The 16,519-nt window shown below is 42.1% G+C and overlaps 1 protein-coding gene across 5 annotated transcripts in view; it reads right to left on the bottom strand.

The window, feature by feature from the left end:
• cpxm2 (carboxypeptidase X (M14 family), member 2) overlaps positions 1-16,519 on the bottom strand; it is a 216,595-nt gene that overhangs the window by 175,564 nt on the left and 24,512 nt on the right. For all 5 annotated transcript variants that reach the window (XM_062474750.1, XM_062474747.1, XM_062474751.1 and 2 more), the window contains 2 exons: positions 6,161-6,270; positions 3,066-3,205 (listed from right to left, as the gene is read on the bottom strand). In XM_062474750.1, the coding sequence (XP_062330734.1) occupies positions 3,066-3,205; positions 6,161-6,270 (250 nt within the window). The remainder of the gene's footprint in view (positions 1-3,065; positions 3,206-6,160; positions 6,271-16,519) is intronic.

Here is a 16,519-nt window from a genome sequence, read left to right as displayed (position 1 = left end):
CAACACATGAGCACCCAACCGTTTGTATTTCACCTGACGATGAAACTAAAACCCAGGACCGGTGATGTGGGGCTCTGACCAGGCTCTATGTCTGCTTTAAGGTAGACAAGGTTGTGCCCCACCTCCTTTATTAAAACGCGACCAACTTTATTGCTGTGGAGGTAGCTACTGATAAGACTCAGAGCTTTTCAGGTTATTCATCGCTTCACCGTCCGTAGCAACAGAGTTAATAAAGTACCTAAATATGCTAGTGTACGTTATTTGAGGCCACTTTTTCAGGTCGTCCTCCCATCCCTCGATAATAGAAGGCAGAGGTATGATCAAATTGTCCCGTTTCAGGTGTAACAGGCTGTGTTCCCACATGTTTTATTTCGCATCAGAATTAGTTTACCGCAATGACTGTTTATGAACGTTACCATGAAAATCGCCGGCTCCGGAAGTCGCACCCATAATTCAGGAAATGGATAATGGGAGCTAGGAATAAGGTGGATAAAACCTTTCTGGAGCGCCACTGATTTTGCCTGTTAGTGCTTGCAATGCTGGGAAGAAAACTATATGACAACAATAGTGTTTAATGTAACTGGCCTTTCTAACAGTACAACCTAGCTTGGCCCCCCATAGTCTAGAACGGGTGTACTCAATAGGCGGACTCAGGTCCGGATCCAGACACAATACAATTTGGACCGAAGCCAAAATCAACATTATAATTTAGTCATGATCCAAGCGAGTTTTCATTGGTGCGTGATTTTGCGCCATAGCCTATATTTTTTTCCTACGAGATGTGCTTTCTATCTTCCGAGTCCAATCCAAAGGTCCAATCGGGAGCTGTAATCACCACGACAACTCACTCACTCAACGTTGGCCGCAACCTCTGTGGGTCACGCAGGTTGTGTGTGTCATTTGCAACAACGCAGGCTAATCGATTTGCTAATGGTACCTATTTCTTCCTTAGCAAAAATCATGGCGTGACAAAACCCAACAAAAAGCAAAAAGTTGTTTCAGAAAATCGGAAATTTCAGACTGAGTGGACTGACAAGTATGCATTTGTGTTGCCGGTGGGGAGCACAAAACCGATGTTTTTAATCTGCAATGAGACGGTTGACCTTGTGGTAGGCCCAACGTGAAACATCACTATGACACAAAGCATAGACACTTTGAACAAAATTACCCCCAGAACTCTGAGGTAAGGGCCAGAAAAATACACCATCACTCTTTCAGACCCTGGATTAAATGGGAATTTGGTGAGTGGACCTTTTGGGTTTGTAATTGAGTACCCCTGGTCTAGAACATCCCCTAGTTGCAAATCAAGACAAGAGCCTTTTCATAAGGCCCAGTGGCGCACTCATGCTGTCTGAGGCCGTCAAATGTCAGCAGGAATGCCTCTTGTCCGATGAAAGTAGACCTACTTGGTTGTATGTGGATGGCGGACTGTATGGGTCACCACTGTATGGTTTCCCATGATATATAAGGCATGTATAGTTTCCGACATTTTAGACTCTTAGAATTTGAGAGCTTTTTACCATTGCATACAAATACGGAAATGCAATTACACCAAGGTCCACAAGGGCCTATGCTAAAAACCAAGGGGAGTGTGGGCTTGTTCAGCCCACAATTTCCAGAAAGGATGTGTGTGCGTCTCACCAAGCTTGCACGTGTGTCAAGGGGCAGGATTACTCTGTGAGAATTTGGAGCGCGCGCTGTGGAGCAATTCAATTTAATTAAATCATATTTTGACATATCAAGGTGAAATTGCTTATGGTACTTCAGAATGATGTAATCTTGAAGCCAATAAGGTTAGAAAAAACATCAGTCAAAATTATATTGGATTTATTGACACAAAGATATTTAGGCAATGTTATGGCAATGTTATGGCAGTTTTTGACATAGTTACAATATCTGTTTCTTTAAGCGGTAAAAAGTAAGTTCCTTTTTTATAGACAGACGAATGTAAGAAACTGAGGCTCTGTGGTGTGGTCTACTCTGTAGAATGGACACTCAGATTGGGTCTTAGTTAGGTCTGGGGGTTGGGGGAGATTGTTATCTCAGTTGAGCGAGCTGACCTAACCTTTTGGCCAAGGAGATTGTGTCCTGTTTGTGTATCATTAACCATCTCCTTCTTTAGAGAGGGAGCTGGGGCATCAAAGAACTGTGGGACACTTGATGTGGAGTCAAACTGTCACTGAGTAGTGCTGGCCAATCACAGAGACCGCTATATTGATGGATTGACCATCAGAAGAACCATTTGTTCTAAGTTTATATAAGGCAGGGTTTTAGGGTTGTTCTTCACCACTCTCTCGAACGACCTGTAGGTTACATCTGCATGTCTTTCGCTATGACAGGTCCAGAGTACTCTGTTAATTCTTAAATTGTACAAACTAAATAAATTATATTGAAACCGCCATCATGACTATTCAGATCTACACAGTGCCACTTGAATTTCCACCATGACAGCAATGTGGACATTTACATAAATACACTTCTTTCAGCCATTTTGCATTGCATTCCTTATTCAATTTGATCCTATAGGAAGATACGTATTTTACAAATCGGTAACAAATTTCAAGTCGATTGGACCGTTGTTTTAAGAGATCAATTTTGAAGGTTTTCGCAAAATGTCGCAGTACAGGAAAATCCATCATGGCGGACCTTATGGGTCCTTGAGCTTTTTTTGTTCCCCATGAGAAATAAGGCATGTATACCAATTTTCAGGCATTTGAGTAATGGGGCGCTGGGGAAATCACGTAGACTTTGGGCATGGCTTATAGCGCTACCTATGGATGTACGTGGGCCATTAGTGGTCTGGGAGTAGTGAGTGACCTGTTGTATCATTGGGCCAAATTTGAAAAAAACGGGTCCAGGACTTTTTGAGCTATTGAGCCATTTCATGGAGAAGAGGAAAAATAATAAGAATACTAACAAAAACAATAGGTTTCCTCCTACCTTAGGAACTTTAATAATTGGCCCATAATTGCCCACCCAGGATATCTGCCAGCCCACCCTTCTATTGCTGTCAATAACCGGGCCTGAGTCTGAAAGTGTTCTCACACATCATCGAGCATACTCACGACCAGAGGGAGTTCCTGCCCTGCGTGATGACCCCGGTGAACTTGGTCAACCTTCTGGCGTCCACCTCGAACCACTGCAGAGGGTCGAGCCTCCCTGCGCACCAGCCTCCGTCATACAAATCATCTTCATAGAGGGCAGCCTTCCAGAGACAGAAAAACACCTTAAACCCGTTTCTCTATTTTTTTCAGTCTGAGTTTAAAGTGGGATTCTTGTTTTCCCAACCTCCTCCCGATTCTCATTAAATCATTGTAAAAAAACGTATGCACTTCTCTTTCCCCCTGTATCCCCCCCGCAATAGCTCCCACATCTCCCCCCATGTCAGGTCACACCCCACAGTTGGAGAACCACTGACTCAGATCAAGTCAACGGTATGAGAGAAAAAGACTGCCAGTTCGGAAATTGCCTAAATGGACTCAACATCTAACTACACCTTAATTCTTTTCACTAACCACTGGGCAGTGAAAGCTATAACCTTCATAAGCAGCCAATACATTGTAAAGTAAATTGAAACATTCAGATTTATGACCATTACAAAACTATACCAATAGGACAAATTGTTTATCTTCCTCAAATGTAGACTACTCTGGCTGTTCAGGACACAATAAAAAAATATATAAAATATCACACTTTGTAATTTGTCAACTGTTAAGATGCTCCAAGTACCTAATTAGTCTTCCAAACTAGTTTTCAGTAAATCAGGTTTGACGATAGTCAGGTGATAATCATGATGAATATTATCATTTTACATGATCAAGTCTTCAATTCAACATAAGATAATTTAAATGCAACATAAATTGAATGATCTTGTGTAAAAGTGTAGCATTGGGCAAATCAGACAACAGCAAAGATTGTCTCTGGTGTTTGGTCCTTTGCTATCAGTGCTTAGAATCTGAACACAGAAAAGAAAAGAATTTTCTTCGATAATGCATTTGGCCTGAACCAAGAGGACACATCTGTTTTATTTGTGTACATAAACACACACACAACATCATGACAGCCTACAACCAAGGTATTGTTTCTCAGTCCCTCAACAGATACAACACATTGAATGGTGTGTGTGGAATGAAATGTACAGAATCTGGCATTGCTGACTCCAGATAATGATGAGGCAAACTGGAGAGTACACTCTAGTTCATTTCCTCTATGAGGAGCAGCTTGCACTAACAGGAAATACCTCTTTTCCCAGTTGCCAATCCGCTTTATGAGGTTTGGGGATGTTTACCAGGTTTTATGGCAACAGTGTTGTTTTCTCTAGAGTCTGCAGAGTCATGACATGTAAAAGGGAGCTATATGCCATCAAAATGGAACCAAGCAATTAGTGTTGTGAATTCCTCACACTACGGAGACTGTGTAGGTTGCAGTGTCTGTAGTTAAGTTAGTGACGTATGCTAATGACGTCAGTTCCACAAGAATGTTTTGTGTTTTTTCTTTTCATTACGGCGCCTGTACAGAAGTCAGAGACGATGTAAGTTCGTACTCCTTATGTCTATCTATTTTTACAGCAGATCAAGCTATTCTTCAGTTGTTTCAGTCTGATACGAGTACTGCCTGAGTTGTTTCAGTCTAAAACAAGTACTCAATGTTAGCCGTTTTACCCAGCGATGCGAAGCTGCGAGTTAATATGTAACGTCACTGTGTCCAATCCCGACCGCCGTAAACTCCTATTGTCCAAACCCGAACGGGGTTTGGACACTCAGTTTCCGGTCTTTTTGCCAGCATTTTCTTTTGCGATCGCCAGCAAAGTGTAAGTAGTATTATTTTAGGCATACCAAACAATCTACGTGTCAAATTTCATGAACATATATGGACGTTTACATGTCTAAATAATATAGGAAAGTTACTTTGGCTGAAAGACCACTTGTGGTCGTCGTACTGCTACTATATGGGTTAGCATATGAGTGTATTTCAACGCTAGCTTAACACTACTTTGTCTAGCCAATGAAAATACACAATCATGTGTGACATGATCTGTAGTCGAGGGAAGGAAGGGATGGGGGCTAGCAAACTTTGAGAAGAGTTCGACAAAACATCCAGCAGGTGGTGGTATACAGTCCAATTGAGATTTTATCGCATAGTTTGGAGATGTTGAAGCGTGATATCTTATTGTGGAGGACATAACTACGTCCCCGGATATGTTGACAGCATTGATGGTCAGTTTGGTGACCCTGGATCAAGTTAATATCCCTGTAAAAACAGCAGCGGCGAGTGTTTACTACGAGGATAGAAGTGCGGTCGGGTTTGGACAAGGGTAGCGCACGGCTAATTTACCGGCGCCAGCGTCTTTTTACCGGCTCCAGTAAAGGCTAAGCTAACTCTAAATGTTTTAACAATATTTAGCTCGAAAGTTAAGAAGTTAAAGCTTAACGTGAAATCAGTAAATCAGCTGAAAATGTGATACGTATATTTTTATCAATATTTGAAGTGGCATTTTAGCAGAATGTTAGCTAAAAAACGGTCGGGATTGGACACAGTGACGTTATATTGCTAGCTTGCTAACTTTTCACTGTACATCACACACGTTCCTAGCTAGCGTGTGATACGTTTGTTGTGGTGCTAATCGTTATTGTGCTAGAGAGGATGTTTATTTTACTTGCACAGTGTGATAATTGTACACTTTATTTCCGTATTTGTTGTTAAGTGATTAATAACCTGTTGATTAATGTCAAATCATAGTAGATATAACAGCTGTGATATTAATGTACCTTTTTGGGGTTTATTTTCAGAAACTTCCTTTTTTCATTCATTCATTGATCCAATGTACAGTTTGTGACTGCCTGCCTGTAGTGCAACATCTTACTACCAAGTAAAACCTTAAACTCCACCTGGTGACTCGTGCTCTCTGACAGGAGCCCTGAAGTGGCTAATGCACAACATCCAGCATTCACAGGGTTAAAATCCCAACAATTAGTATGACGTTTTATTGAGATATCTTTGCACAATGAGACCATTGAGACATCTCTACACAATTACAGACAACCAACACTTAATGTTTCTACATTTTGCTTTGGAACATTGATTTATGTTTTTTTCATAGTGAGTATTGCAGGCGACTACTAAAAAATAGTCGCAACCTCGGTTGCTATTTCAGCCCCACCTGGATGTTGAGGCGACCCCTGTGAGCTCCAAGCCCGTAGCGTCTCATGGTGGAGGCATGAAGCTGGAAGTCATCTATCTTCAGTGTCTCCAGTCCCATCGGAGGGCATTCTATGGAGAAAAAAAAAACGGAAAAAAACTGTACTACTACTTTTATACTGTTGTGGATGAATCTGTTAAGTCCAATTGTTATTATAACTTTACGTAGGTGTTTCTAGGAATGCGATTGAAGTCTTGCAAGACATGTCTATGGCCTGATGTGTTCATCATTGTTGTGTGGATTGTCCATGTGCATGGAAGAAAGTTAAAATGTGTTCCCAGTTTGACGCAAGTTTACAGCATGATCAACTGTCACTTTACAACCTCAATGATGACGTTAATCACTGTCCAGTCGGTGGTGGCTGTAGAGAAAAGGTTGATTATGTCTGACTGAGTGTACATGTGTCATCTACTTGAGGTTTATATTCTTTCACTTTTTGTATGGGCTCATTTACATTAACTCAGTAACATATCAAAGTCACGACAAGGCTCTATGTCTTCTTTTAAATCAACCAGTTACTTGCTGCCACATTGTGGCTGGAGACTTCCACATTGGGAAGTTATGACAGAGTCTTAGCATTAGGGCTTCAAACCATACTTTTTTTCCACTCGGTTCGTTCCAAGCAGAATCATTATTTTAACATTTCTCTGACAGTGGGTAAACGTACAAAATCAGCAGGGGATCAAATATTTTTTTCCCTCACTAAGTGTTACGCCATAATGCCCCTCCCCCATATGCACCTACCTAGCAACTGTGGAGCAGAAGGCTAGTTCACCCCTATGACACTAGCCTAGCCTACTGTATGAATGAACATAACGAGCTAACAAAATAATATTAAACTCCAAGGAGGAAATGTGGGAATTAGGTTAAACTGAAACAAGGAATGGGGTGTATAATTGTATGAAATGTATGATGAAAATTGGCTAGCAATTTCGGCAATCAAATACCAAGAAATAGGTTGGCAAAATCCGCGATGGGACTGAGCTTGAATAGCTTCGGCGACTTTTTATAGTACAAAATCGCTGTCAATCAAAAGGAGATGCAGTCTTTCGACAGACCCTCCAATCATCACGCTGAAACCCGGCATCCAGGCCAGCCCACTCCTCCATTCACCCCCAGAGATGCATAGCATCTGTGGGCGGGACATAATCGCAGCATTTATCCAATGACCATATAGTTTGAAGCACTGAAAAAAAAAAATCAAAGCAGCCCCATTGAAGTCCATGGACGCCAGGCTTCAACAGGGAAATGCACTGTGACGCTATGGGGAAGTATGAGAAGGAAATCGAGTCAGTCGACCTGCTATATGTAGCTTATTCTGAACAAACTCGTCTCGAGATGAATGTGTTCTAACGCATTTAAAATGTTAACACAATAGAAAATATTTGACCATTAATTTTGCAGCCGGAGGCGCAGCCGGGGTTGTTGCAGGGAGAGGGACTGCATGACTGAAGAGACCTGCGGCCCAGATGGGGGCGTTGAGAAGTGTTGTTTTGTCTGCGTCCTTCATGACCGTGAGGGACAGCCAGAGGTGACGCTGGATCACAGTTGCGGTCGCCATAAGGCGACCAGCACATGTAGCCCCCTTTTGGTTCAGGAACAGCGCCGCCGAAGCCATGTCTTTCGAAAGAATTTCCGAGTCTTCCAGTGGTAAGTTTGGCGATGGCCGCAGAGAGCAGGGCAGCCTGGCAAATGCTGTTGCGCATTGGATGCTCAGCATGAACGCTCTATCCACCAAGGAGGCGGAGAGGTGATCACATATAGAAGGCAATCTCGTTTTCTTAGTTCCCACGATGATGGTGGCATGTAGAATTATCTCAAGATATCTCCTTACCGACATGGTGGAGGCAGAGGCAGACTCTGCCTCGATAGGGTGCTCAGGGGCGTCGTCCGCAGCCAAACTCTCTCCATTGGAGTTCAGTGCAGAGACAACCGGCTCGAGGGACTCCTCCCGGATGAAAACATAGCAACTGTCGTGATGTGGGCTGAGACAAACGAAGCAGAGATCGTGTCCGTCCAGACTGCCATCAAGATGACGGCACCAGCAGTGACTGAGAAAGGGCGGATCTCCACAACACAGAATAGGAAGCATGGAGGCCTGAGCGTGACCCGCAAAGCTAAACTTGTTTTTAGGCTTTTCTATGTAACTGGAGCTAGCTAGATATTTTCAAGAAGTTCTCTTGACATTGTAGCATATCTATCAAACATTGATTAGGTTGATGTCTAAGACCAATATTTAAAAAAGGTGCATAGCATATGACAGGAAGTAAACTCTGCACCAAAATGATGCCAAGCAGAATGTGTTTTAATTTGTTGGAGTACATAAGAAAATGAAAAAAAATAACGTTAGTGACTGGTTACCATTATTTCAAATAAACATTTCTGTTCCAGAACATAAAATATAAAGTTTCTGGTTTCGTTTTTGTTCCAAGCGAAATATCAATTGTTTCTGTTTTTCCTTGAACAGGTGTTGTGTCGATTTGTCCTACCTTGTCAGATTTTCCTACCATATAACAAAATTATAACTATATATCAATCCCTGTATCTATCGGTCCATCTTCATCAGATGGTCCTAACAGTCTAAAATAAACAGGTAGGATGATTTTACAGTGCAAAATACCTAATCAGATTGCCCTATCAGCAGGGCCATCACAAACGAGGGGAAAGGTGAATATGATTCACGAAGCACATGGCTTGGAGGGGGCCCATTATTCCTGTGTTGGTTTTCATGTCTGTAGTAATCATTTGTCAATCAAATCAATATTTCAAACCAAAATAATACACTTGCGGAAATATGTCAAATTTTCTAATAAACTAGGGCCCCCCTCCTTCCCGCTTTAATAAATGATTTGCTCCAACTGCACATTCCAAATTCCCAAGTATTGTGCAGTGCAACTCAGTGTGACAGTTGGATTACGTTGTCGTCGCAACATAAATAAGGTGCACAAAAAAGAAAAGGCAGAGAAAAGAGTCAATACTGGGAAATTGCTCTTGACAATTTTTTTCACCACAACAGCAAAAGATTTGAGAGGTTGTGATGGCATTTTTATAGATATAGTTACTAAGAATGTATTTTTAATAGACTGAGGTTGTGTTTAAACAAATGGATGTTGCAGTTGGTCTTAAGGTATTTATGGTGTTGGGTTATGATGCCTGATTGAGAAGCTAGGGGCACGGAGGTTGGGGGATGTTTGAGTTCTGTGGCCTAAAGGGAGATGGGTCAGTTGATCTAGCAGCCCTGACCTTTTGGCCGAGGAGATTGTGTCCTGTGTCCTGTTTGTGTTTCATTAAGGGTATCTTTACTGTCCTCATTTAGAGAAAGAGCCGTGACATCAAAAGACTTTGGTCACTTGACCTGGGGGGTTATATTGTCTTAACTGTCACTGAGCAGTGCTGACCAATCACAGAGTTCAGAATAACCATTTGATCTAAAGTTTATATAAGGCAGGGTTTTGGGGTTGTTCCGGATCACTCTGGCGAACGACCTGTGGCTAGCACCTCCTTCGTTATGACTGATCACAAAGTACTTTGTTAAATCATGATCTGTATAAGCAAAATAAATTTATTGTAACCGCCATCTCTTGACTATTCAAATCTACACAGTGCCGCTTGAATTTCTACCATTACAAGGTGAGCTGCAACAGTACACTAGTAGCTATCATGACGTTAGCTAGCACTTCTCACATTTCCTGAAACTCAGCTAGTTATCTGACATTACCCGTGGTGAAAACCAGTAACATATGTAACAGGTGTGAATCCATGAAACTCACTCCTTAACCCTCGTGCTGCCTTCGGGTCACATGACCCAAAGGTTCATAACGAACCATCATTGTGTTTACCCAATTTTACCCAATACAAAAACAAATAAAAATACTTTTCTTTTAACCTTCGCAATGTGGGGGGTCTGAGACAGCCCGACGGTTAAAAGAAAATGCTTCACTTTGTTTTTGTATGCGGTAAAGTTGTCGCAATACGACGGTGGGTCACAATGACTGATGGGTCAGAACGACCCGAGGAGAACACAAGGGTTAAGTATATAACAGGCCACCCGCGTCAACAAAGAGCTAGCTTTTCGTTGGCGTAGCTGGTAGTGGTTGCGCTTGGCAAGTCAGAGGTGGCATGTTCAAGCCCAGCGAGTGGCGAACATCGGCCCGTAGACCTTGTGACGGAGCGTGGCCACGTCTGTTACAAATACAATGGGCGAATATCTCCGTAATTAATAACTTCCTGAGTTAGCATTCAACTAAAAACATTAAGTTATCAAATACTGGATATACAGATATACATTATGAATAGGGTTGGGTATAGAAAACCAGTTCCATTCTTCTGGGAACTCCAGCTTTGACGTTCTAAGGTGTCAAAAAACAATTAAAGGTCCCATGACATGAAAACAGTTTAGGAGGTTATATAACATTAATATGAGTTCCCCTAGCCTGCCTTTGGTCCCCCAGTGACTAGAAATGTCAATAGGTGAAAACCAAGCCCTGGGTATTCTTCTCCGCCTTTGAGAAAATGATAGCTCAAACGCTCGGTTTTGAAAATCCCCCTATTGTGGATTACCTCCCCTTTCTCTGCTTTGCCCGCACAGAGAATTTGTCCCACTAATGAAAAAATGAGCTACGACCGTGCAAGCGCAACATTGGCTTTTCCTTGAGACATCATGGCTTGCAAACGACCGAAGCATGGCAGTTAGCCCCGCCTCTTTCTTCCTCATAGCATTTAAAGCTACAGACACTGAAACGGCACGTCCTGAGGAAAGCTCATTGTGGGACTGCTCGTAGTGGCTGTAATTCTGCACCAAGGCTGAATTTTGGGAAAGTAATTTGTTTTAAAGTAATTTGTTTAGTAAAATTGTTATGTTTTAAAATTGATGTTTTACAAACGTCTGTGTCATTGTTATGAAACCCATTTTCGAAACTAAAGAATATATTGTGCTTATTAAAGTTATGCATTGTGCTTATTAAATGTCTGTCTTATGAACTTAGAAGTGTTGATTTCTAACTGCTGCATTAAAGCTGATATTATCAGACCTCTGCGACTCCAGACCACTCTTTCTAGAACACAGATTTGTGTCATTGGATACCATCATTACATATTGGAATAGAATTTCAGTCCTTCAAATGGTGACCCCGACGCTGAAAAGAGGGAGTCCAGAGGGTTCCGGCCCGACCGACTGATCGGGAGAGAGACCCATACATCGGTACGAGGAGGCAGACGTAACCGTCGGGCGCGCCTCAATATAAAAAAGTTAAGCAGACACCTGTTAAAAAAGTACTGCTATTCAGAACTGAGAACCAAATTTAGACGATTACTATGTTTCATCGTACCTAGTGAGAAATCAACCGTTTTTATGATTCAAAATAGTTAAATTCCCTGAGGTTAAGTGTCCTCAAAAGGGTTAAAGTCCCTGAGGTTAAGTGTCCTCAAAGAGGTTAAGTGTCCTCAAAAGGGTTAAAGTCCCTGAAGTTAAGTGTCCTCAAAGAGGTTAAGTGTCCTCAAAAGGGTTAAAGTCCCTGAGGTTAAGTGTCCTCAAAATAGTTAAAGTCCCTGAGGTTAAGTGTCCTCAAAATAGTTAGAGTCCCTAAACAAGTAATATTTGTGTGGAGTCAGATTGTGTTGAATAAAAATAGAGAGGAGTGTGGTGTGGTTTTTTTCTTTGACCAAGAAGTTACAGAAATCCCGAGGAGAGATGGAGAAAGGTGGGGGCTAAAAGAGTCCCGTTGCGTTGAGATCTTACAAAGGTGATCCCAGAGGGTATACCCCTGGTTTATAAATTGGTTCTAAGACAATTGGAAGAGTTATACTAGAGTAAAATTAAGTGAATAGACTGATGTTTTGAAGAGGAAACTATGAATATACTTTGAAGGTATATGGGATAACATTTTAAGTCAAAATAGTAAAATCTACGGTTTTTAAGAGTTTTGATTAAGGTATTAGATGTAATTTGGTTAAAAATGAGCAAGAGAAAAAACTAAATGTATTTTTATTTGGAGTTTAATTGTAATTTGGTTTTAAGTTTTATTTGAGAGTTTTATCAGAGCCTGGCATACAGTTTGGGATAAACAGTTAGGCTGTGATCATGTTGTATTAATAAATGGTATTAGTGCACGAAGAGGGTTATTATAACATTCAGTTCTGAAATAATTTGGGAAGACTCATCAAGTCTGATAAATTGTGGTTATGATGGTTTGAGCTAATTGGCTCGTTTTGAACTGCAGCAAAACGAGTTATGGGGCCCTATTTTACATTTAGTCATTTAGCAGACGCTCTTATCCAGAGCGACTTACAGTAAGTACAGGGACATTCCCCCCCCGAGGCAAGTAGGGTGAAGTGCCTTGCCCAAGGACACAACGTCATGTGGCACGGACGGGAATCAAACCAGCAACCTTCTGGTTACTAGCCCGATTCTCTAACCGCTCAGCCACCTGACTCCAGCATTTTAACGATCAGAAACGCAAGTATCAAAACGCAAAGCGCAAGTAACTTTGTGGGCGGGACTCCGGCGTGGTTGCTATTTTGCCGGCGGGATAAATGACTTTGCGCCTGGCGCAAATCTAAAATGGGTTGGTCCAAAGTAGCTACATTACTAATGGGTGTGGTTTGGGCGTAACGTGCAATAAACCAATCAGATCATCATTTCACATTCCCTTTAAGAGCAGCGCTTGTTCCATGGCGGATTGCTATTATAACGGCGGATTAGCCATGTTTTACCTGGTATCGCCTTGGAACGTATATTACAAGTTCTTACTAAGGGTAACGTTGACAAAGTGGTAATCGCTTACAAAGGGTATGGTAAGAGCCTGGTAACACTATGGAAACAAACACGGCTTCCTTTTACAGTCCAGTTTCATATTACTTACTGAGTAAATAGCCATGTTTACCTGGTATCGCCTTGAAACATATAGTACAAGTTCTTACTAAGGGTAACGTTGACAAAGTGGTATTCGCTTACAAAGGGTATGGTAAGAGCCTGGTAACACCATGGAAACAAACGGCTTCTTTTTACAGTCCAGTTTCATATTACTTACTGAGTAAATAGCCATGTTTACCTGGTATCGCCTTGGAACGTATAGTACACGTTCTTACTAAGGGTAACGTTGACAAAGTGGTATTCGCTTACAAAGGGTATGGTAAGAGCCTGGTAACACCATGGAAACAAACACGGCTTCCTTTTACAGTCCAGTTTCAGATTACTTACTGAGTAAATAGTCCAAACATGCGCAAGAACATACCTAGTATCCAAGAAGATTTACCATGACAGTAACACTAGAGGAAAACTCTTCCCGCGGAGGTATGTAGCTATACCAGCCAAGTAAATGAGGCCATCATCAATAAATGTATCTGAAAAGGTATTTTATAGTAAAGTACTATCTTATCTTCTCATTAGACGTGGACTGTTACCGACATAAACCTTACGTAACTGCAGGGTAATAGTAGAGTATTTTGTTCGTAATTCTGCTGGAGCTTGGCCGTCTTTACCTACTTACTACCAGCGGTATTTAAATAGTAATATTTATAATTTTCCAGGTAAATACTACGTTTTGTCCTCTGTCTTTACCTAATTAGGACCAGTGAAAATTACCCAGTAATGACCAGCACGTTAGTATTTAGTTAATTGGTAAATACTTCGCATTATCTAGGTATTTACCACCTTGGTACCAATCGGTAATACCCAATAATACAGAAAAGATACCCAGTAATGACCAGCACGTTAGTATTTAGTTAATGGGTAAATACTTTGAATTATCTAGGTATTTACCACCTTGGTACCAATCGATAATACCCAATAATACAGAAAATATACCCAGTAATGACCAGTACGTTAGTATTTAGTTAATGGGTAAATACTTCGAATTATCTAGGTATTTACCACCAATCGGTATACCCAAATAAAACACATAACATACCCTTTACTTTCTATGTAAATACCTAGTACTTAAGGGACTGTAAAAGGAAGGGTTACCGGAGACCCTGCCCCATCTGCCCCTATGCCTCATCAGACCTAGGATTGGTCTGCCCCCCCCATTCCCCTTGAAGACCCTGCCCCACCTGCCCCAATACATCATCAGATGTTTGGGGAAGCCTGTTGTACATTTATGGACAGGACCATTCAAGGTCATTGAGAGAACCTCCCACGCCCTAAGGCTGCTGGGGAAAGGAAGTACCACTGGAGCATGTGTTGTGCTGCTCCAGAACCCAGTCGTACGTTGCAGGAGTTGGTGGAGAAGGGCCAGTGAACCGTTTGCTATTGCTACGAATGTGAGAGTCCGAAAAAGAGGGTTACGACTAGGTCAAGATTGATACTGCTTGACCACACTAGAATTGTACTGGACTAAGAAGGTTTCCGCTATTTTACTTAAGAGTGTGCTATATCAATATCAACATGATTGTTGCTGTATCCCATGTATCAGGTCCCTGTGCAACCGGATCATTGTCTCGGCTGTGGAGAACCCAAACACGGGGTTCCAAATGCCGTTGCTGGGGCTGGCTGACCTGGGCTGCGTTTCCCGATAACGATGGATCGTAGCAACGATCGAGCAAAAAACGAAACCATTGATATTTCTTACGTGCGTTTCCCAAACAAGCTCGTAAGGAATAGGCTAATCTATGCACTTTTCAAGAGTTACGAATTTTCAAGAGACACTTTAGCTACGGTGTCTTTAGGAACGGCCAGTAAAACTAAGATTCGTCCTACGATGGATTCTACGATCAACTTAGGCTTACGACGCTTTCGGGAAACGCACCCCAGGACGAGGAGGCGGTGGTTGGCTCGGGCTATGTTGATTGATCTCTGGTGTTTTCAGAGATCAAAAGAGGGATTAAAGAATATATTGTGCTTATTAAAGTTATGCATTGTGCTTATTAAAGTTCTGTCTTATGAACTTAGAAGTGTGCTCAGGCTTAAACATTGTGTCTCACACAGGGCGGGGGGGAGTCAGGGGTGCGGGCAGAGAAAGAGGAACAATCCAGACGAGTTTCGACCACAGTGTGGGAAAAAGGCTGTATTTTGTGTCTCTATCTCTTCATTTTCCAAAACAACCTTGAAACCGGGTGGAGACGGCACCCGAGCAAGTGGGACGCGTAGGCAAGAACAACTCCCTGATGCACGAGAGAACAAGCTCAACCTTCTTTTCATCTTTGTGTTTTAATTGCACTGTATAATATATGCTGGGGAGGGAAAGATAGCTAGTTGGACTTCGTGAACCAACCCAAACTCTGTTGCGGGTAGGGAAACGTAGACAACCCCAGAGCTCTGGACGTGTTGATTTCTAACTGCTGCATTAAAGCTGATATTATCGGACCTCTGCGACTCCAGACCACTCTTTCTAGAACACAGATTTGTGTCATTGAATACCATCTAGAACACAGATTTGTGTCATTGAATACCATCATTACATATTGGAATAGACACAAAGAATTTCAGTCCTTCAAAACCCATGAACGTTGCCCATGAACAGAGGTGGAAAGGGGAGCCACCAGGGCAAGGTGCCTTTCAAGCATGTTATAGCATCAACACACATCACAAGTAAAATAGATGTGAAGAAAAGGTCTTGAGTTCACCACCATTTAATCTGATACCCCCTCAATGAAACACAAGCAATTTCTCTTCCACGTTCTTCAAAACATTGAAGTGTGGATAAAAGAAAATGGAAACGGGTGAGGTGCCTGAGAGAACCGCTTAGCATAATCCCTTTCAATTTGACATTTAGTCATTTAGCAGACGCTCTTATCCAGAGCGACTTACACTAAGTACAAAGACATTCCCCCGAGGCAAGTAGGGTGAAGTGCCTTGCCTAAGGACACAACGTCAATTGGCACGGCCGGGAATCAAACTGGAAACCTTCAGATTACTAGCCCGATTCCCTAACCGCTCAGCCACCTGACTCCTGACTGAATTTTGTTAGTCCGACTGTAGGTACAGTAGGTGTGGGTGTGCTATATGGATCCTTATAGACCAATTATCACCCTACGTCACACAACGTCAAGCAGGCTCAACTGCGCATGTCGGTGGCAAAAGACGAACTTCTCCCGGGTATATACACTTGGAGTGTCGATCAGGTAATTATTCTCTCTGGCCACTGGATTGCAGGGCTTGACATTAACTGTTTGAGGCACTTGTCATGTGGGCAAGTACATTTACGTTTCACTTGTCCATGCACAAAAGTCACTTGTCCCCCCAGACCTTGAAATAGCCTGACCGAGTGAAACGGGTAAAACTAGCCTGGCTAACAGAGGTCGCTTTCTCAGGCAAATGATGAATGAAACAGGCTTGGTTAAAGAAATTCGAGATACTGACTATCTTTAGCAGGCTCGTATCTT

The sequence above is a fragment of the Osmerus eperlanus genome, chromosome 12, assembly GCF_963692335.1.
Source record: "Osmerus eperlanus chromosome 12, fOsmEpe2.1, whole genome shotgun sequence".
NCBI classification, from domain to species: domain Eukaryota; kingdom Metazoa; phylum Chordata; class Actinopteri; order Osmeriformes; family Osmeridae; genus Osmerus; species Osmerus eperlanus.
Note: the sequence above shows the minus strand (reverse complement) of the source record. Positions and strands in the feature narration are given on the sequence as shown.